Consider the following 20,402-nt stretch of genomic DNA (forward strand, 5'->3'; position numbering starts at 1 on the left):
TAAGAACATAAGAAATGCTTAGGTGACTCTTTAGCAAAGGACGAATCACTTCTTTTGACATCTTGTTTTCCCTGAAAATGAACAAGTAGGAAAAGCATGAAAAGACATAGCTTCAAGAATGCTTTTGAAAAGCTGTATAGAAATGTGACAGATGGCAGATTTATAACACAGGTGTTCTTGGGGAAAACAACTGGTATTGATATTTGTGGGAGGTGTAAGTGGGGGCATGGGGCAAGTCTATGTGTGCTTGGTGGCGTGTAAGGGGGCAGGTGTATATGTGGATGCATGAGTGGAGGTGTGGCAGGTATATAGAAGTGAGTGCAATCTGTATATTTATGGGGGTACAGAAATAAGTGAGTGGAGTTTTAGAAATGTGTAGGTGGGATTTGTATGGGGAAGAGGCAAATGCCTAGGGTATTAAAATTATCTAAACATGTAGGAATGTATGGGGTATGAGCTACATGGGGTGTGGATGCATATGTGAGTACAGAAGTGTGGGTGTAGAGGTATGTGTGATTTTGGAAGTATGAGATTTTGGAAGTATGGATTTGGAAGTGTGATTTTGGAGTGTGAGAGGTGTGTGATTTTGGAAGTATGGCAGAATATGGCTTTGAAGACTTCTTTGGACTATCCCTTACTAGCTGTTCAATTATTTTTCTCTCTCTGTGTTGCTCTGGGGCAGCACTGCAGAAGATTGAAGAGGGAGAGTGCTTTTGAAATGGAGTGGTAGTCAAGACTCTATACTTTCTGTTTCCTATAGAAAACAATTGAGATTTTATTTTGGAGACTTGGATCTCTGCAAATGCTGACTCAATATTTAAGGCTTTTGAACTTGTCCAAGATATTCACATTTTGTTTTTTATTAGTGGTGTTAAGTATTGAAATCAAACAAAATCAAATTTCTTCTCAGTATGGTATATTGGGTGAATTTATGTCAAATTAGAGGGAGTTTGTGATTATAGACATGGAGGGGAATAATCAAAAATGTGCCTAAGTTTGATGTTGATAGCTAACAATAGGAAAGATTTCTTAATAAACCCTATGAATAACACTCTTCATCAGTGTTTGTGATCCTCAGCTACACCACTCAGAGTTCAAGTAATTTCATTACTCCAAACTTTATGTGTAAAATCTTCATCGGATCCACAATAATATATATATAGATAAATTAAATAGATTTTAAATATTTTTGAATTTTTAGCTTTTTAAATTTTTTTAAATATTTAAATCAATATCTCATTTGTACTGTTTATTTGTACTTAGCTTCATTCATGTCCGTATTTGTACTTAGCTTCATTCGGTCCGTGTTTCATAAGAACATAAGAACATAAGAAGCGCCATCTCCGGATCAGACCTTCGGTCCATCAAGTCCGGCGATCCGCACACGCGGAGGCCCTGCTAGGTATTCACCTGGCTTATTTTATAGCCAACCATATCTTTATATGCCTATCTCAAGGAGATATGCATCTAGTTTGCTTTTGAAACCTAGGACTGTCGATTCCGCAATAATCTCCCCTGGGAGAGTATTCCAGATGTCAACCACTCTCTGTGTGAAGCAGAACTTCCTGACATTAGTCCTGAACTTGCCCCCCCTTAGCTTCATTTCATGTCCTCTTGTCCGTGTCAAATTGGACATTGTAAATAATCTTCTCTGCTCTATTTTGTCAATTCCTTTCAGTATTTTGAAGGTCTCGATCATATCCCCACGCAGTCTCCTTTTCTCAAGGGAGAACAATCCCAGTGTTTTAAGTCGATCCTCATATTCCAGTTTCTCCATACCCTTCACTAGTTTAGTTGCTCGTCTCTGCACCCTCTCCAGCAGTTTTATATCCTTCTTTAGGTAGGGAGACCAATGTTGGACGCAGTATTCCAAGTGGGGTCTGACCATTGCCCTATAAAGCGGCATTATAACTTTCTCCGATCTACTCGAGATTCCTTTCTTTATCATGCCCAACATTCTATTTGCCTTATTTGCCGCTGCCACGCATTGTGCCGACGGCTTCAGGGTCCTATCTATCAGTACACCCAGATCTCTTTCTTGTTCACTTTTCCCCAGAGTTGCACCTGACATTCTGTACTCGTATTCCTTATTTTTACTGCCTAAATGCATTACCTTGCATTTCTCCACGTTGAACTTCATCTGCCATTTCTCCGCCCATTTTTGTAACCGACACAAATCGCTCTGGAGTTCCTCACTGTCCTCCTGCGATCTGATTGCCCGGCAGAGTTTTGTGTCGTCTGCAAACTTGATGATCTCACTGGATGTTCCGTTTTCCAGGTCATTGATATAAATATTAAAAAGGATCGGCCCAAGTACCGAGCCCTGGGGCACACCACTAGTCACTCTCTCCCAGTCGGAGAACTTCCCATTTATGCCCACTCTCTGCTTTCGGTTTTCCAGCCATTTGCCTATCCATCTTTGTATATCTCCCTCTATGCCATGGCTTTGTAGCTTCCTGAGAAGTCTTTCGTGTGGAACTTTGTCAAATGCTTTCTGGAAGTCCAAGTATATTATGTCCACCGGCTTTCCACTATCAATTTGCTCGTTCACGGTCTCAAAGAATTGGAGTAAATTCGTCAGACACGATTTCCCTTTCCTGAATCCATGTTGACTGGGTTTCATCAAGTCGTGTGTGTCCAAGTGCTGAACTATGCTATCCTTGATCAGTGATTCAATCATCTTGCCGGGGACAGACGTAAGACTCACAGGTCTATAGTTGCCCGGTTCTCCTCTCGATCCTTTTTTGAAAATTGGCGTGACGTTCGCTTTCCTCCAGTCGTCTGGTATCTGACCAGTTCTGATTGACAGGTTTGCAAGTTTTTGCAATAACTCTCCAATTTCAATCTTCAATTCCTTCAAGACTCTCGGGTGAATTTCATCCGGTCCAGGTGATTTGTCACTTTTAAGTTTGTCGATCTGATAGTATATCTGGGCTAAGTCCACTTCAACTGTGGTGAGGCTGTCTTCTATTTCTCCTGCAAACACTTTCTCCGCTTCAGGTATTGTTGAGGTGTCCTCCTTCGTAAAAACGGACGCAAAGAAGGAATTTAGTTTGTCTGCGATTTGTTTATCTTCCTTGATGTACCCTTTTCTTCCCTTGTCGTCCAGGGGTCCCACTGCCTCTTTTGCAGGTTTTTTCCCTTTCACGTATCTAAAGAAGGGCTTGAAGTTTTTGGCCTCCCGGGCTATTTTTTCCTCATAGTCCTGTTTTGCTTCCCTCACCGCCTTGTGACATTTCTTCTGTTCATCTTTATGTTTGTTCCAGGCTTCGGTTGTCTTCGTGCATTTCCATTTTTTGAAAGAGTCCTTCTTTACCTTTATGGCTTCCTTCACCTGTATGGTAAGCCATGCCGGTTCTCTTTTGCCTTTAGTTCTCCGATCTTTGGAAATCCTCGGAATGTTTCGACAAGATAGTCTTCTTCAGGGGTTTATTCGGGATTCATGCTGGACATACAACTGTAAACCCTGCCTGTGAGGAGAGCGGGGCTGTGATTTTCCACAGACAAGGCTTACAGTGATAAGTCCAGCATGAATCCCGAATAAACCCCTGAAGAAGACTATCTTGTCGAAACAAGATATTGGGTCCTACGCTTTCAGCGGACTAGGTCCTAAAGGTTTTTATGTGGATTATTTTACTTTTATGTGGATTGCTTAAGTAGACTTTTGGAACTTTTAAATTTTCAATAAAGTCCATTTCAGGAACATCGTCACTCCACAGTGTTTTTTGGTTCCCCTAAAATGTATGAGCAATTGCTCAGGTGTTTTGTTTAGTGGGAACATAGCCTGTGTTGCTGTTCTTTTACCTGTAAAAGAACTGTGTGCGGCAAGAGCAGAATTCTGCACAGGGATGGAATTTCACACACATTCTTCAATGCCCAACATTGCATAAATGACAAATGTTTTCTATAAAACAATGAAGACATATTAAAGCCCAGAATCTCACCTGTCTAAATAATTGACAATATTTGGGTTCTTATTTTCCCTCATGACCAGGATTTCATTAATAATTAATTCCTTTTTTGGCTGCTGTTGTAAGTTCATTTGCTTTATTGCCACCTGAAACAGAATTTTGAAAGGTTAGCACCAAAAGAAGAACTTGGAATAAGATTCAAGAAGCTAACAAACAACTAATCAGAATAAAGGATCAGAAACCAAGATATTCTGATCCTTCTCTGTGCAACCTCTAGGAGCTCCCCTAACTTCTAAGAATATGATTTCTGAGGAAGTGAAATATCAGCTAAAGTACCCTACCATGCTAGGATCCTGTGTTATTGATCAGTGGGAAATGCTCCTTCACACCACTGAAAACATGCCATTACAAATGGGTATCAACATCACAGAAACAGTATTTTATATCATGGGAACTAGTACGAACACGAGTGTAAATTCCTACTGAAAGTTTAGGTCAGCATGAGCAAGCCAGTAAATTCTGGGCCTGATGCAAACCTTTTTACCCAACAGGCATCATTGGAACAGAAAGATTTTAGGGCCCTCAAAAGTGTTAAAATTGAGTCAAGCAGGCCAATACCAGCTTTTCCACAATACTAAAGCTGTTCCTGGTCAAAAAGGCCTGGGTAAATCCCTTAGTACCTGTAAGTACAGTAGTCTTAAAGTCTGAATGTCCTTAACTGACAAGTAATTCAAGTACATAATTTACAGATAAGATCATCCTGAAATTAAAGCAGGCACAAAATAAATGGTATGAAGCCAGAAAAATCTGTTTATTTGCACGGTAACTCAACACCACAGGTTTTTGACTAAAGCCTTCCTTTTCTGCAGTTCCTGAAGGAAGGAATAAAGTTCACAGTAAAACATGGCCGAGCATTTGTTCAGCTGCTTCAGCTTAACACCTTGAAGGAAAAATTCACCAGTGCATCATTTCTATTCACTATTGTTCTGCTTTCCATATATGCAAAATATTTTGTTGGGCAAAAGACCAGTTTTCAATATTATGCTAGGAAACTGATCTGCAGGCCTTTGTGGGACAGATTCTATAAACGGCGTTTAGTGGCACCGACACTGTAGGCGCCACTCGGTGTGATTGTCAACCAACCATAAGGTACCATTTATAGAATCATGCCTAGCGGTGCTTAAGTGGACTTAGGTGTCACTAGGCTTCCGTAAGGTGGATGCTAGTATATTACACCAGCTTTACCAGGCCTAATTTACCGGTGCCTATTGACATCTAAGTAAACCATGCCCATTCTCTGCCCCTAACCATGCCTACTTATCAGGTAGATGTCATTAGGCGTTGAAGGGTGCCTCCACTTAGGCGTTGCTAGGTGTCCTAAGAGTTCAGTGCTGAACTCTAAATTGTTAATTTAATTTTTTTTCTGATTGGTGGAAAACTGGCATGGTCAATTACCATGCCAATTAATAAAAAAAGTTACATGCTGATTCCAAAGTTAGACGTCGCTAGGTGCCACCAACTAGGACACCTAGCGGCACCTAACTAGGGTACCATTTATAGAATCCAGCATTGTGTGTCTTAAATTTTGTTGTGCCTTTGTTCCTTACAGCTCTTGAAATCTTTAAATTTGGGGATTTCTTTTTTAAATCAGAACTCCACCACACATGTAATGGAGAAAAATCCTGTAAAATGTTTTCCACTTACCTCTTGTCCTGTGGCAATATCTATTGCCGTGTAAACAGTACCAGACGCTCTGCAATGAAAGCACAGTTACATGGATAAAGCAGTGCTTCCTCTACCACACTCAATTATACCTTCCATGCAAAATATTTCTTTAGAATTGGCAGCACAACCTTAACAATAGGTAGGGGGAAGGATAAGAGCTACAGGGTCTATGTACTGTACATAAGAATTAATGATTAAATTTCTTGATGGGTGGATAAGCTGGATCAAATGATTCTAAGTTTTAATCTACATGACGTTTTTTACAGGGAAGAAAATTTTAATATTAATTTGAAATGAGATATATATCTTAACAATAAAGACTTAACATTAAGTTTTACAATATGTTTTTACAAAAGAAAACAAAAAAGCTATACAACAATATAATTTATATGACTTACTTATTACTAACTAGTCTTTAAGCCCGTTACATTAACAGGTGCTAGAATAGATGTGTAAGATTTCTTTCTTTCTGTCTCTCTCCCTGCCCCGTCTTTCTTTCTTTGTTTTTCTCTGTCCCTGCCCCCTTTCTTTCTTTCTGTCTCTCTCTCTGACCCCATCTTTCTTTCTTTGTTTCTCTCTCCCTGCTCCCTTTCTGTCTCTCTCCCTGCTCTCATCTTTCTTTCTTTGTTTCTCTCTCTCTCTCCCTGCCCCCTTTCTTTCTGTCTCTCTCCCTGCCCCCATCTTTCTTTCTTTCTTTCTCTCTCTCTCTCTCTCTCTCTCTCTCTCCCTGCCCCCTGTCTGTCTATGTCTTTCTTTCTTCTATTGGCTCCTGGCGCTATCCATCACCTTAGCCTCTGTACCCTTTTGGCCCTCATCGATCCTCCACTGCATTTATCAACCTTTCAGTCACAGCTCCATTCCTATCTATGCTTCCTTCCATTCCCTCCAAGGCCATGCTTTCTGTCCCTATATTCCACCCCCCAGCCAGCCACTCTTCCTTTTTTACCCTTTCTCTTGTACCCCACCTCAGGATCAATTTCTCTCTCGTCTCTCCCCTGCCGTTCCCCATGGTACTGCAACTCTCCCCCTCCTCATTCCAACATCTGCCACTTTAACCCTCTTCAACCAACCGCACCCCAACACCAGAGCCTACACTAATTCAAACCCCACCCCCAATGGTATCCTCAGACCACTCTCTCCAGCTCCTGACTCCCCCACCTACCTCTTCCCTGGCCACTGCACTGAATCTTTGGGCAGGTTGCCCCTCCCCAGCCCTTCACCCTGATGGACCCTCCACACACACCTGTTCCACCGCCCCCACAGGTCTGCCCTCCCTCCCTCCATGTGGGTCTGGCCTTCTGGACCCCCATTACTTACACGAGGTGGCAGCAGCGGTCCTGACCTACCAACCCCTCCTCCCTCCCTCCGTGCCCCAAAGGAGTAGCAGCGGCAGTAATCCTGACCCTCCAACCCCCCATTCCTTACCCAAAGCAGCAGTGGCAGCGCTGTAAACAGGCTGTTCGTGTCCAGCCCTGACAGGGCCTTTCCTCTACCGCATCCGAAGTGATGCGGCAGAGGAAAGGCTCTGCCAGGGCTTGCCATAAACAGCCTGTTTACAGCGCTGCCACTGCTGCTTTGGGAAAAGAATGGGGAGTTGGCAGGTCACGACTGCTGCTACTGCACTGAGACGCTTCCCTGCTTGGCGGTTCCTCCATGATTGGCGGTTCCACTGCGCTGAGATGCTTCCCTGCTCGGCAGTTCCTGCTGCCACTGCACTGAGACGCTTCCTTTGCTCGGCGGTTCCTCCCTGCTTGGCAGTTCTATTCTACTGCGCATGTGGATGCACGGAGTTTCAAGTGCACATGCGCGGCTAGGGTTTTATTATTATAGATTATTACTAACTATTCTAAACCAAATTTTTGCTTTTCACAACAGTAAATTCCTACTAGGATCTACCCATCTTCATTGATTAGAATCACAACAAATCTCTTATCCTATCAAGAAATCAGTCAAGTTTTTAGCTTCTTCCTAAAATATTAGAGTTTCTCTCTCATCTCAATGTTATTCAACAGCATTCACAGAAGACTGCATTACTCAAGAAGCTTGTGCTCCCTAATGAATAGCAGGTACCTGGTCAGAGGCAAAAAGACTCAAGCAATGAAGTGCCTTATGCTCCAAGCAGAACCCTCTGCTTCCTCCAACAGGTTTGGTGGACTTTCCTTCACGTCCAGTAGCAAAACTGGCTTACAGTGGATGGACATGCTATGAACTATTGTCCCTTTGGATAAATTGACTAGAACAAGACTCTTTATTTTTTGGAAAGCAGCTTAAAACTTAGCCCTACTCACAATCACACCTATAACATCAGTTAAAGAGCTTCCTAAAGGTCATTATTCAGCCAGGAGACAACCGCATAACATTCAAGCAAAGTTATGTTTTTTCCAATGATTCTAACTGTAGGTTACATCACTGAAAATACACAGAAATATATCTGAATAACTTATCTATTATTTCTTTGCTAATCGCTTAATTATAAGTGAGTTATAAATTTACTAAATAAATAAATAAATAACTTTATTCCTGCTGTTTCTGTGGTTGGGCTTAAATTGATGGTTCGGTAAAATGGCTGAATATCATTTTGAATTAACTATTCAGTGGTCGGTTACAGCGGCGTTAAGCTTTAGAAAGGGATATGGTGTCTTGATAAAACCCCTTCGGGTGAAACATGTTGGCGGTATAAATCCCTGAAAGCATGACCACAAGTTTTAAGCTAAGTATTTAAACTATTTATACACTAAGGTGGAAAAAAGTATTTATAAATTTAATAGCAAAGTATGGAAGATCCGGTGAGGAAGTAGTACATAAAGCCTGACACAATGAATTTGTATGAGTGCTAGGTGGTACTTCTGAGGATCTATAAATGTTGTATTATTTATTGTGAAGAGAGGTAGGACGGGTAAGAGAATATACATCCTTCCAATCTGAAGTTTGGGCTATACTCTCACAGAAAATTTAACTTGAACTATTGTGCTGGTTGGTCAACTGTTATAAAATTAAGCATGTTTTGCTTTTCAAACTGTAATCACTCATTCTAACATAATGCTGACGTACTGGGAAGATTGGTCCATGTTGCTTCCATAACAAAAAGTCCTTACTAGGGTTGTGTCCAGAAAGAATGAGTAGCCTTTAAGATCTGATACAAATAAAACATACTTACCCTTGACCAATTTTTTCAAATCTTGTATATTTTTTCTTAGGGTCGCCAACGCTCACGATGCTTCCTGCAAAAAAATAGATACGTTGAAGCTAAATGAATGTCTTTTAAAAAGATAAGTGTTGTATTAAATCAATTTATGATAAATTAAAACTTTAAACTTCAGTAAAAATTATGGTCCCCTTTTATTAAACCTTGGTAGAGCTTTTTACTGCAGGCCAGAGATGTAAATGCTCCAACACTCATAAGAATTGAATGAGCATTGGAGCATTTACCTCACTGGCCCATGGTAAAAAGCTCTACCGCTGTTTGATAAAGGGGGGCCTATATAACTTATAAGGATTGATGAGGATATGGGCAGGTTCTAGCAAGAGTAATATACTTTTACAGCCACCTGAGGATCCTACAAAAAAATCAAAAATCATTTATATATATATATATATATATATAGACTAGTTTTGTATATGAAGATCAAGTGACTTGTTTGAAGTATTGGTCTTTGACCTTAGCTAAATATTAGCCTGTATTTCCACTTAACTGAGGCTAGACAGGCCCGCAATTCTTTGGATATTCTTCTGGGATGTTTTGTATACGAACCATCTTAGTCCAATAAAATTACCATTGCTTTAAAAGAATTGATCCACCCAGATTTCTATTCCATGCCTCTCCTAAGCCAGTATTTTGGCAAGAGTTTAGCAACCCATATACCTACAGAAGTAGGAGCCAGAATTTGTAAAGGCCAAAGGTTTCTAGAAAACAGTATCAAACAGCCACTCTTCATTTAAAGCCAGTGGATTTATACTTGCAGAATGAAAACCTTTGGCCCCAAAAGGGCCAGCACAAAGAACTGCACCATCATCCAGCAGGGTAAGGAGCAAGATTTGGCCACAGCATCCCTCCTTACCCCAACAAACAAACAAACACTTAAAAATAAACAGTTACATCAATAAAATAAGCAGAAAATCCATAAGCACAATCCTGAAATCACCCTAAATACAGAAAACCCTTCATTTCAGTTAAATGCATGGACAAAAAAGTGGGTTTTTAGCAACAGAAATGTAAAATCCCAGGCAAACTGTTCCATAGGACTGGGTCGGCCACTGAGAAAGAAGATTTTGAAGAGATACTCTTTCAATTGATTATGGAGCAACTAGAATTGATTATGGAGAACTAGGCTGCTGATGGCAAGACCTAATCAACATGGCAAGACCTAATCAACATCAACCCTGGATCATTACTAGTATTAAGAACAAATGTACAGAAGCTGGAAAGGGCTTGGAGGAAACACCAGAATCTGGAATGCTATATAAAATGGAGGAGAGAAGTCAAACAACACATGTTAGCATAAGAACATAAGAACATAAGCAGTGCCTCCGCTGGGTCAGACCAGAGGTCCATCGTGCCCAGCAGTCCGCACACGCGGTGGCCCAACAGGTCCAGGACCTGTGCAGTAATCCTCTATCTATATCCCTCTATCCCCTTTTCCAGCAGGAAATTGTCCAATCCTTTCTTGAACCCCAGTACTGTACTCTGCCCTATTACGTCCTCTGGAAGCGCATTCCAGGTGTCCACCACACGTTGGGTAAAGAAGAACTTCCTAGCATTCATTTTGAATCTGTCCCCTTTCAACTTTTCCGAGTGCCCTCTTGTTCTTTTATTATTCGAAAGTTTGAAGAATCTGTCCCTCTCTACTCTCTCTATGCCTTTCATGATCTTGTAAGTCTCTATCATATCCCCTCTAAGTCTCCTCTTCTCCAGGGAAAAGAGTCCCAGTTTTTCTAATCTCTCAGCGTATGAAAGGTTTTCTATCCCTTTTATGAGACGTGTCGCTCTTCTCTGAACCCTCTCTAGTAACGCCATATCTTTCTTAAGGTACGGCGACCAATATTGGACGCAGTACTCCAGATGCGGACGCACCATTGCCCGATACAACGGCAGGATAACTTCTTTCGTTCTGGTTGTAATACCCTTCTTGATTATGCCTAGCATTCTATTTGCCTTCTTAGCAGCCGCTGCGCACTGTGCTGTCGGCTTCATTGTCATGTCCACCATTACCCCCAAGTCCCTTTCTTGGGTGCTCTCCTTCAATAATATCCCTCCCATCGTATAGCTGCACCTCGGGTTTCTGCTTCCCACATGTAGTACTTTACATTTCTCAACGTTGAACTTCATCTGCCATCTCGTCGCCCATTCCTCTAGTTTGTTCAAGCCTCTTTGCAATTCTTCGCAGTCCTCTTTAGTCCGAGCTCCTCTAAATAGTTTGGTGTCGTCCGCAAATTTTATTATCTCACACTTCGTCCCTGTTTCTAGATCATTTATGAATATATTAAATAGCAACGGCCCAAGCACCGAGCCCTGTGGGACACCACTCGTGACCCTCCTCCAGTCCGAGTAGTGGCCCTTCACTCCCATCCTCTGTTTCCTACCCGCCAACTAATTTCTGATCCATCTATGTACATCTCCTTCCACCCCATGGTTCTTCAATTTCCGAAGTAGGCGTTCGTGGGGTACTTTGTCAAAGGCTTTTTGGAAGTCTAGGTATATGATGTCTATGGGGTCACCTCTGTCCATTCGTTTGTTAATTCCTTCGAAGAAGTGCAATAAGTTTGTTAGGCACGATCTCCCCTTGCTGAAACCATGTTGGCTGGCTGTCAGAAGTTTGTTTCTTTCAAAATGTTCATCGATGTTGTCTTTTATAAGTGCTTCCACCATTTTCCCTGGAACCGAGGTCAGACTCACCGGTCTGTAGTTTCCTGGGTCACCCCTTGATCCCTTTTTAAAGATGGGCGTAACATTGGCTATCTTCCAGTCCTCTGGGATCACGCCTGTTTTCAGGGATAGATTGCAGATTTGCTGCAGTAGTTCCGCTATCTCCTCCTTTAGTTCCTTCAGAACCCTTGGATGGATTCCGTCCGGACCCGGGGATTTGTCAGTTTTTAGTTTTTCTAGCTGCCTGCGTACGTCTTCCAGGCTCACTTCCATGGATGTTAATTTTTCTGCTTGATCTCCCTTGAAGATTTGCTCAGGTTCCGGTATGTTGGATGTGTCTTCATTTGTAAATACAGACGAAAAGAACATGTTAAGTCTTTCTACTACTTCTTTCTCTTCCTTCACCACTCCCTTCCTGTCTCCATCGTCCAGCGGTCCCACCTCCTCCCTGGCTGGCTGCTTCCCTCTAACATATCTAAAGAACGGTTTGAAATTTCGAGCTTCCCTGGCTAGCCTCTCTTCATACTCTCTTTTGGCTTTTCGAACCACACGGTGACTTTCTTTTTGATACTTCCTGTGCTCTTTCCAGTTGTCCTCAGTTTTGTCCTTTTTCCATTTCCTGAATGAATATTTCTTATTTCCTATCGCTTCCTTCACTATTTTAGTTATCCACGCCGGGTCTTTTGTTCGACTCTTTTTGCACCCCTTTCTGAATTTGGGGATATACAGATTTTGCGCCTCGCTCACAGTGTCCTTGAAAAAAGACCAGGCATGTTCTACCATTTGCCATTTTCTGGAAGTGTTCCTAAGTTTCTTCCTTACCATTTTCCTCATTGCTTCGTAGTTTCCTTTCCTGAAGTTGAACGTTGTCACTATGGTTCTATTTCCTTTCGGTATTCCTACTTCGACCTTGAACTTGATCATATTATGATCGCTGTTTCCCAACGGTCCTACTATTTCCACTTCCTTTGCTGGTCCCTTTAACCCATTTAGGATTAGATCCAGAGTGGCATTTCCTCTCGTCGGTTCTCTTACAAGCTGCTCCATGAAGCAATCTTGTATAGCCTCCAGGAATTCTGTCTCCCTAGCGCATTTTGAGATTCCAAGACTCCAGTCTATCCCAGGATAGTTGAAGTCTCCCATAATAACCGTGTTACCGCTTTTGCATTCACGCTTCATCTCGTCTTCCATTTCTTCATCGATATCTCTGGTTTGCCCGGGTGGTCGATAGTATAGACCCATCTTTATTTCAGGCCCTTTCATTCCCAGTATTTTAACCCATAGCGATTCCAGCTTGTTGGTCATCTCTGCTTTGTCCATTTTTGTCGATTGTATGCTTTCTTTTATGTATAGGGCTATTCCACCTCCTTTTTGTCCTGACCTGTCCTGGCGATAGAGCTTGTACCCTGGCAGTGCTGTATCCCATTTGTTTTCTTCATTCCACCACGTTTCAGAGACTCCAATAATGTCTATGTCTTCTGCATTGGCCATGGATTCCAACTCCCCCATTTTGTTTCTTAGGCTTCTTGCGTTAGTACATATGCAATTTAGATCCTGGTATTTTCTTGTCTTCATTTCCTTTCCTTGTGCTTCGGTCTTTAGTTTATTCTCTTGTGCTACAATACTTCTAACCTCCTCTTCTGTGTTAGTTAACTCCTGTAATTTGACCATTGTTTCTTCCCAGCCTTTTTTCCCTTTAGTATCTTCATGGGATACCTTCTTCCGAATCGTCGACGCTTGGTCGACTGTCGGCTTTCCCCTTCTTCTTAGTTTAAAGCCTGTTCTATTCCTTTCCTGACGTTGTTTGCTAGAAGTCTAGTTCCCACCGCGCTCAGGTGCAGTCCATCTCTCCTGTAGAGCTTGCTCTTGCCCCAGAACGTTGTCCAGTTCCTCACGAAGTGGAATCCTTCTTCCTCACACCATTTCCTCATCCACGCATTCATTGATTGTAGTTCCTCCTGTCTTTTCACATCTGCCCTCGGTACTGGTAGGATCTCTGAGAACGCTATCTTCTGAGTCCTCATCTTCAGCTTCCTTCCCAGAATCTTGAACTGTTCAATCAGCGTGCTTCTTCTGTAGTCTCTCCTGCTGACATCATTCGTCCCGATGTGGATCAATACTGTGGTCTCTTCTGTCTCCGCTCCATCCAGGATCTTTCCAATGTTGTCTACGATGTCCTTGGTTCTTGCTCCTGGGAGGCAGGTCACCAGTCGATCCTCTCTCCCTCCTGCAACGTGGCTGTCCACATGCCTCAGGATCGAGTCTCCCACTAGGATCGCTGACTTTCCTTTCTTTAATTTTCGCTTCGGTCTCAGGTCAATGTCCTTGGAGTACTTCGCTGCTTTTTCTTCTATGTCTTCGATGTGCTTCGCTGTTTCTTCTTCTAGGCATCGACCAGCCATTTTCTCCCCCTCGTGTGATGCTCCTCTGTGGGCGTCTTCTTTGAGGTCATCTGCTTCTTCTTCTCCCTTCCATGTTGGTGTAACTTCATCTTCCATCTGAAGTTCGTTCTCTTCCACCCTCCTCCTGTAGGCTTCCTCAATGAATTTCTCGAGTTCCCTGACTTCCTCCTCAATGTGTCTCTTGTTCATGAAATCTTCAGCTGTCGTGACTGGGTCCTCAGTAGTGTAGAGTCCTTCTAGCTCCTGTATCTTGTCCTCTAGTCGCTTTACTTCCTTCTTCAAGCTTTTCAGCTCCTGACACCGACCGCATACATATGACTGTTTCCCCGAGGGGAGGTAGTCATACATATGACAGTCTGTGCAGAACACTGGAAAGCTCATCTTCTGGTTTCTCTCTACTTCCATTGTCGTTCCTGCTTTAAAATAACAGTTAGCAGTTTACGTGTGACCTGCAGATGTTATGTATGGTAGTGCCTTCTGTGTCTGCTTTGTGTCCTCTCTCTCACTCTCTCTGCCTGCTGCTGGTGTCCTCTCTCTTCCTCTGTGGCTGGTGTCCTCTCTGCCTTTTGCTTGTGTGTGCTGTCTTTGCTTTACCTTACCTGTGTGTGTGTGTTCCTTGTGTGTCTGTCTCCGCTTTACCTTCTGTGCCTGCCGCTTCCTTACCTTGCAGGCTTTCCCTGTTGTCCTTGGTTGTGGTGACTTTGTCCCTTCTTGAGGCCCTTCACAAAGGCGCTCTCGCTAAGGCGAGCGCCTTTGCCGCTCGCCTTCGCCGCGCGCCGAACGGCTGAGCGCCGTTAGCCCCTCCCCTTTTAAGGGGAAGCTACTCTGGATGACGTCGGGGGTGGGCGGAGCTAACTCTCGCCGCTGCCCCAGTCGATCCTGCCTCCTCTGCTCCTGCTTTTCTCCTCCGGTTGTGTTTGTTTCTTGGTTTTGCTCCCCTGTTCTCCTCCTCTTGCTTCTCTGCCTCCTCTCTGCCTTCTACAGAGCCGAACGGCTGAGCGTCGTTAGCCCCTCCCCTTTTAAGGGGAAGCTACTCTGGATGACGTCGGGGGTGGGCGGAGCTAACTCTCGCCGCTGCCCCAGTCGATCCTGCCTCCTCTGCTCCTGCTTTTCTCCTCCGGTTGTGTTTGTTTCTTGGTTTTGCTCCCCTGTTCTCCTCCTCTCGCTTCTCTGCCTCCTCTCTGCCTTCTACAGAGCTGAACGGCTGAGCGCCGTTAGCCCCTCCCCTTTTAAGGGGAAGCTACTCTGGATGACGTCGGGGGTGGGCGGAGCAGTAACAGAAGCAAAAGAACTATACTATGACAAACTGACCAATCAATCAAGGAACACTTTAAAATGCCTCTTCAAGATTTTCAATTCACTAATATCGAATAAAAAGGTTCTTGCTGATGCCTCAATAAAACAATCAGGCATGGATAGTTTAGCATGCTACTTCCCAAAAAATGATTAAGACAGATAGGGAGACGTTTACACATACACTAGAACAGTGTTTTTCAACCTTTTTACACCTATGAACTGGCAGAAATAAAATAATTATTCTGTGGTCCGGCATCGGTCCGTGGACCGGCGGTTGAGGAACACTGGGCTAAGTCATGGGCCAGACCCCGCCCATCTCTACCCATTCTCCACCCCAGACCCCGCCCCATAATAGTACTAATTGCACCTTGCACGTCCCATGCCTCATCTGGGAGCATTTCCTCTGATGTTGCAACGTCAGAGAGAAGGCTTCCGGTTCAGGCGCAGGATGCCTGTAGAAGCCACTGCCCGTGGCTTTGTGCACTGAATCAGTTAGGAAGAGGGAGCTGGCTCGAAGATAACGCTGCATCGATCACACCGAGGACCGACGGTTGAAGAACACTATGTTGGGCCTGATGCACGTGCTGGCCCTGTGGACCGGCAGAAAATTTCTGTGGACCGGCACTGTTCCATGGACCGGTGGTTGAAGAACACTGCACTAGAAGATAACATTGAATTAGACACCTCAAATGATAATATAGAAATAGGCACTCCGGCCAATGAATGTTGGAAAGAATTCTCTATTGTCACTCCAGACATAGTCTCTGGCATGCTGAAAAGACGTTAAAAAAATCTTGCTGTCTTCTAACATGCTACTACTATTTATATAATAAAACCCTAGCCGTGCATGCGCACTCTTAACTGCGTGCTTCCATGATCTGTAGGTCTGTGGCCGCAGGAGTGCGCATGCGCAAGTCCCCAGCCTTCTTCCCAGCACCTACCTACACTGCCGACAGGACTGGCCGCCAGCGCTGGACTCTCCACACTATTCGGCTCCTCTCACCAGCTGCACCAGCGTCGGAGAAGGCTTCCGACGCTGGCGGGGATCGAGAGGAGCCGCGGCGACACCTCGCGGGAAGGGAAGCACCGAAAAACCACTCCAGCCGCTACGTTCTTCGCGGTCCCGACTCCAGCAACGTGTGCAGCATTCAACACACGCTGCTTCGGGGCCTTCTACTGCCCTGATATGCTCTGCCGCGTCTCTGATGATGTCATAAGGGACGTGCCAGAGTAAATCAGGGCAGTAGAAGACCCCGAAGCAGCGTGTGTAGATTGATGCACATGCTGCTGGAATCGGCAGATTTGTCAGGAGCGCGGGAAGGGAAGGGGGGTAAGGGAAATGCTACTGCTGCACAGGGAAGTGGTGTGGGGGGAGGGAATGCTGCTGCTGTGGCTGCTGCACAGGGAAGTGGGGGTGAGGGTTTTGAAATGCTGCTGTACAGGGAAGTAGGGGGGGAAATGCTGCTGCACAGGGACATGAAGGGGGAGGGAATGCTTCTATGGCTGCTGCACAGGGAAGTGGGGGGGGAAAGAAAGACAAACAGCTAGCACCCGTTAATGTAACGGGCTAAAATACTAGTTTATTCATAAAGCGCTACCAGGCGCACACAGCGCTGTACAACAAACACACAAGGGATGGTCACTGCTCAAAAGAACTTACAATCTAATTTAGATGGACATAGGACAAAAGCTTATACCTGCTACTTAGGTTATTGGCTTGGCTCAAACCTGGATCCACTAAGGGCTCCTTTTACTAAGCTGTGCTAGCAGTTTTAGCGCACGCTGCCATGCAATGCCGTGTGTGCTAGACGCTAACGCCTCCATTGAGATGGCGTTTTTTTTCCCCATGTAGCGAGGGGGTTAGCGCGCGCTAATCTGCAGCGCGTGCTAAAAACGCTACCGTAGCTTAGTAAAAGGAGTCCTAAGTAGACAACAGGATAAAACAGGAGGAAAAGGGGGGATCACTTCTTAAAAGCGGTTCTCTGTTTTTATTTTCCCTTGATCAGGTTTCTTAACTGCAATTTTGATATGCATCTTTGAATAGAAATGTTTTGAGTTAGTTTTAAACTTGGTTAAAGAATTTTAACAGCGAAGATGCAGTAGCGTTTCATTCCAGAGGGAAGGGGCAATTGCGGAAAAGATGGTGTTTCTAGTATAATACACTTCCTCCTCCCCATTCGCGGTTCCTGCACTCGCGGTTTCATATAATCGCAATTTTTTTTCTGGAGAGGGGGAAAATAAAAAAAACAGTCTTAATGTAAAAAAAATCCATCTTTTTTTCCTCCCTGACGCCTTCCTGGCCTTATCTGGTGGTCTAGAGCACAGTTCTTTAACTGCCGGTCCGCGGACCGGTGCCGGTCCGTAGAAAATTCCTGCCGGTCCACACAGGACTGGCAAGATCGAGGAGTTGTCACTCGTGCAGGGCCGGAGAGATAATAGGGAGCCTCACACTGTGCTTTCTCCCCTCCCAGCGGCTATCCTTACAAACGCAGCGATTCAAAAAGGAAGCCTTGGAGCTTTTGCTGAGTCGGGCCGCCTCTGATGATGCAACTTCCGCTTTCCTCAGAGGCGGTGCGACCCAACAAAGGACCCGGGGCTGCCTTACTGAATCGCAGCGCTGGCAAGTAAGGAGAGTTGCTGGGAGGGGAGAAAGCTGCTGGGCATGGTGAAAAAAAAAAAAAGGGACAGCTGCTACTGGACTTGGATAGGGAGAAGGAGAGATGCTGCTGGGAAGTGGGAGGGAAAGGAGTCTGGGAAGCTGCTGGGTAAGGGGGAAAAAGGGACATCTGCTACTGGACCTGGAGAGGGAGAAGGCGAGATGCTGCTGGGAGGGGAGGAGGGAAAGGAATCTGGGAAGCTGCTGGGCAAGGGAAAAAAAGGGACAGCTGCTACTGGAGAGGGAGAAGGAGAGATGCTGCTGGGAGGGGAGGAGCGAAAAGAGTCTGGGAAGCTGCTGGGCAAGGGAAAAAAGGGACAGCTGTTACTGGAGAGGGAGAAGGAGAGATGCTGCTGGGAGGGGAGGAGGGAAAGGAGTCTGGGAAGCTGCTGGGCAAAGGAAAAAAAGGGACAGCTGCTACTGGACCTGGAGGGAAGCTTGAGGGCAAGGGAAAAAAAGGGACAGCTGCTACTGGAGAGGGAGAAGGAGAGATGCTGCTGGGAGGGGAGGAAGGGAAGAGAGTTACTGCTGGACAGGAGGAGGAGGGAAGGGAGAATGAAAAAAGGAAGGAAACAGCTGGCAGAGAGATTAGAGGAGAGGAAGGGGAGACACAGGCATGAGAAAGTAGAGAGATTGATGATAGGAAGGGGTCAGTAGAAAAATAAGCAGAGAGGGACAACGATGATAGATCTGGTGTAGGAGAGATAAAAATGAAGAGAACAGTGAAGCTGGAATGAATCATGTAAAAAGGAGAGAGGGGGTACAAGCTGGATGGAAAGGGGAGAGGGGCATAGAAAGAAGACAGATACCATATGGAAGGGGGAGAGGACAGACAGTGGATGGAAGGGGCAGATGCTGGATTGAAGAGACAGAGAGGGCAGGCGCTGGAAGGAAGAGAGTGAAAAGAAGATTGAAAGCAGAAACCAGAGACGAAAAAGGTAGAAAAAAATAATTTTATTTCTATTTTGTGATTAGAATATATCAGATTTGAAATATATATCCTGCTAGAGCTGGTGTTAGACATAACTGGGGACTGCAAAACCCAGGCAGTGCTTCTTTAGCTTCCAGCTGGCTTAGGGCGCTCTCTGACCAGCGGGCAGTTGCCCTAGTTGCACTCCCCTAAAACTATTCCAGTCATGTGTGACTGCAGTATTCTGTTAGCATGATATTTCTGTGTAGCATTCTGTAATAATTTGGCTTGTTCAGTTTTCTTGATAGTAGAGGGGATATATGTGAAGGGGAGGGGAGACAGGGGTTTTGTTGATCCTTGCTCTAAATTATTTGTATTTATAAAATGATAATTGTACAGAATATTGTTTCTTTTTATACTTTAATAAAATACATTCAATATAAAATCATAACAGGCTTGTGTGGATGGGATCAGATGATTTGTGGGGACCGAGCTCGCGGAGATGGGGCGGAAACGGGGTTTTTAAATTTTAGTCCTAGTAGTTTGCCGGTCCACTAAATAATTATTTTTTTTCTGCCGGTCCACAGGTGTAAAAAGGTTGAAGAACACTGGTCTAGAGGGCTTTCAGGGCAGGAGCGATCTTCCTACGCTCCTGCCCCGTGCAGATCGCCATGAGGAAATGGCTGCTGGGAGTTCCCGTAGTCTCTCGAGACTACATCGGGAACTCCCTCCAGCCATTTTTAGATCACTTTCAATATTGTCTTCTCCCTCGGGGGCATTCACATTTATTTCAGCACACATATGGTACCCTATACCAGATGTCAGTACAAATTTAAATATCTTTTGTCAACTTGTGACAAATTTCTGGCAGATATTGTTCTGATATTTAGGAGAGAGAAATGCCTGTTCACTCATTATCACTCAAGTCTTTTTCCTCTAACACTGAAGAAAAGGAATGACACAAGGTTTGATTCATGTGGACCAGCAGCAGCATATGAATTATGCAAAATAATACTATCCATATAGGAAGGTAAGGTGTGATGTTAATTCACCTTAAGTTCCTGATCAACATAAGGAGAGTAAAACCACCTCTATTATGTGAACAGGTATCAACATAAAAGAAGGCAGATATTGTACATATATGTCCCATAGTTCTTCTTCATGCAATATTAAACAACAATAGGGAGATGAAAAAATACTCTTCTGGTAGAGATAGTGGAGACAAAGACTGTCTGAATTCATGAAAGCGTGGGACAGGCATGTGGGATCTCTTAGGGAGAGGAGGAGACAGTGGAGGCTGTAGATGGGTAGATTGGATGAGTCTTTTGGCCTTTATCTGCTGTCATATTTCTATGTTTCTAAACACAGTTATAGCTTTCTCCTGTAGTTTTCAGAAGACTTTGTTAACCAATGGGTGCAATAAATAGAAAATAAACTCACTCAGTTTTTCTAGGATCTCCTCATCTGTCATTTTGGATTTTTTACGTTGCCGATCTGTGTTTCTATACAAAGTGCTGGAGTTTTCAGGCTGTGAAGAGACTGGGGAGATTGTGGTCTCTTTAGCTGGTGCTGGTACTGCAACAGGTTCCATTACAGAACGTGTGTAGATCTGAAACACATTAAGTTATTGTATGGTTAG

At 44.1% G+C, this 20,402-nt stretch overlaps 1 protein-coding gene across 4 annotated transcripts in view; it reads right to left on the reverse strand.

Annotated features, from left to right (window-relative positions):
• The window catches only part of LOC117360684 (serine/threonine-protein kinase PAK 3), a 174,780-nt gene that overhangs the window by 32,398 nt on the left and 121,980 nt on the right, over positions 1–20,402 (reverse strand). For all 4 annotated transcript variants that reach the window (XM_033944878.1, XM_033944876.1, XM_033944877.1 and 1 more), the window contains 4 exons: positions 20,204–20,372; positions 8,794–8,857; positions 5,616–5,664; positions 3,945–4,057 (listed from right to left, as the gene is read on the reverse strand). In XM_033944878.1, coding sequence (XP_033800769.1) covers positions 3,945–4,057; positions 5,616–5,664; positions 8,794–8,857; positions 20,204–20,372 — 395 coding nt within the window. The remainder of the gene's footprint in view (positions 1–3,944; positions 4,058–5,615; positions 5,665–8,793; positions 8,858–20,203; positions 20,373–20,402) is intronic.

This window comes from Geotrypetes seraphini, chromosome 5 (genome assembly GCF_902459505.1).
Source record: "Geotrypetes seraphini chromosome 5, aGeoSer1.1, whole genome shotgun sequence".
Taxonomy (NCBI): domain Eukaryota; kingdom Metazoa; phylum Chordata; class Amphibia; order Gymnophiona; family Dermophiidae; genus Geotrypetes; species Geotrypetes seraphini.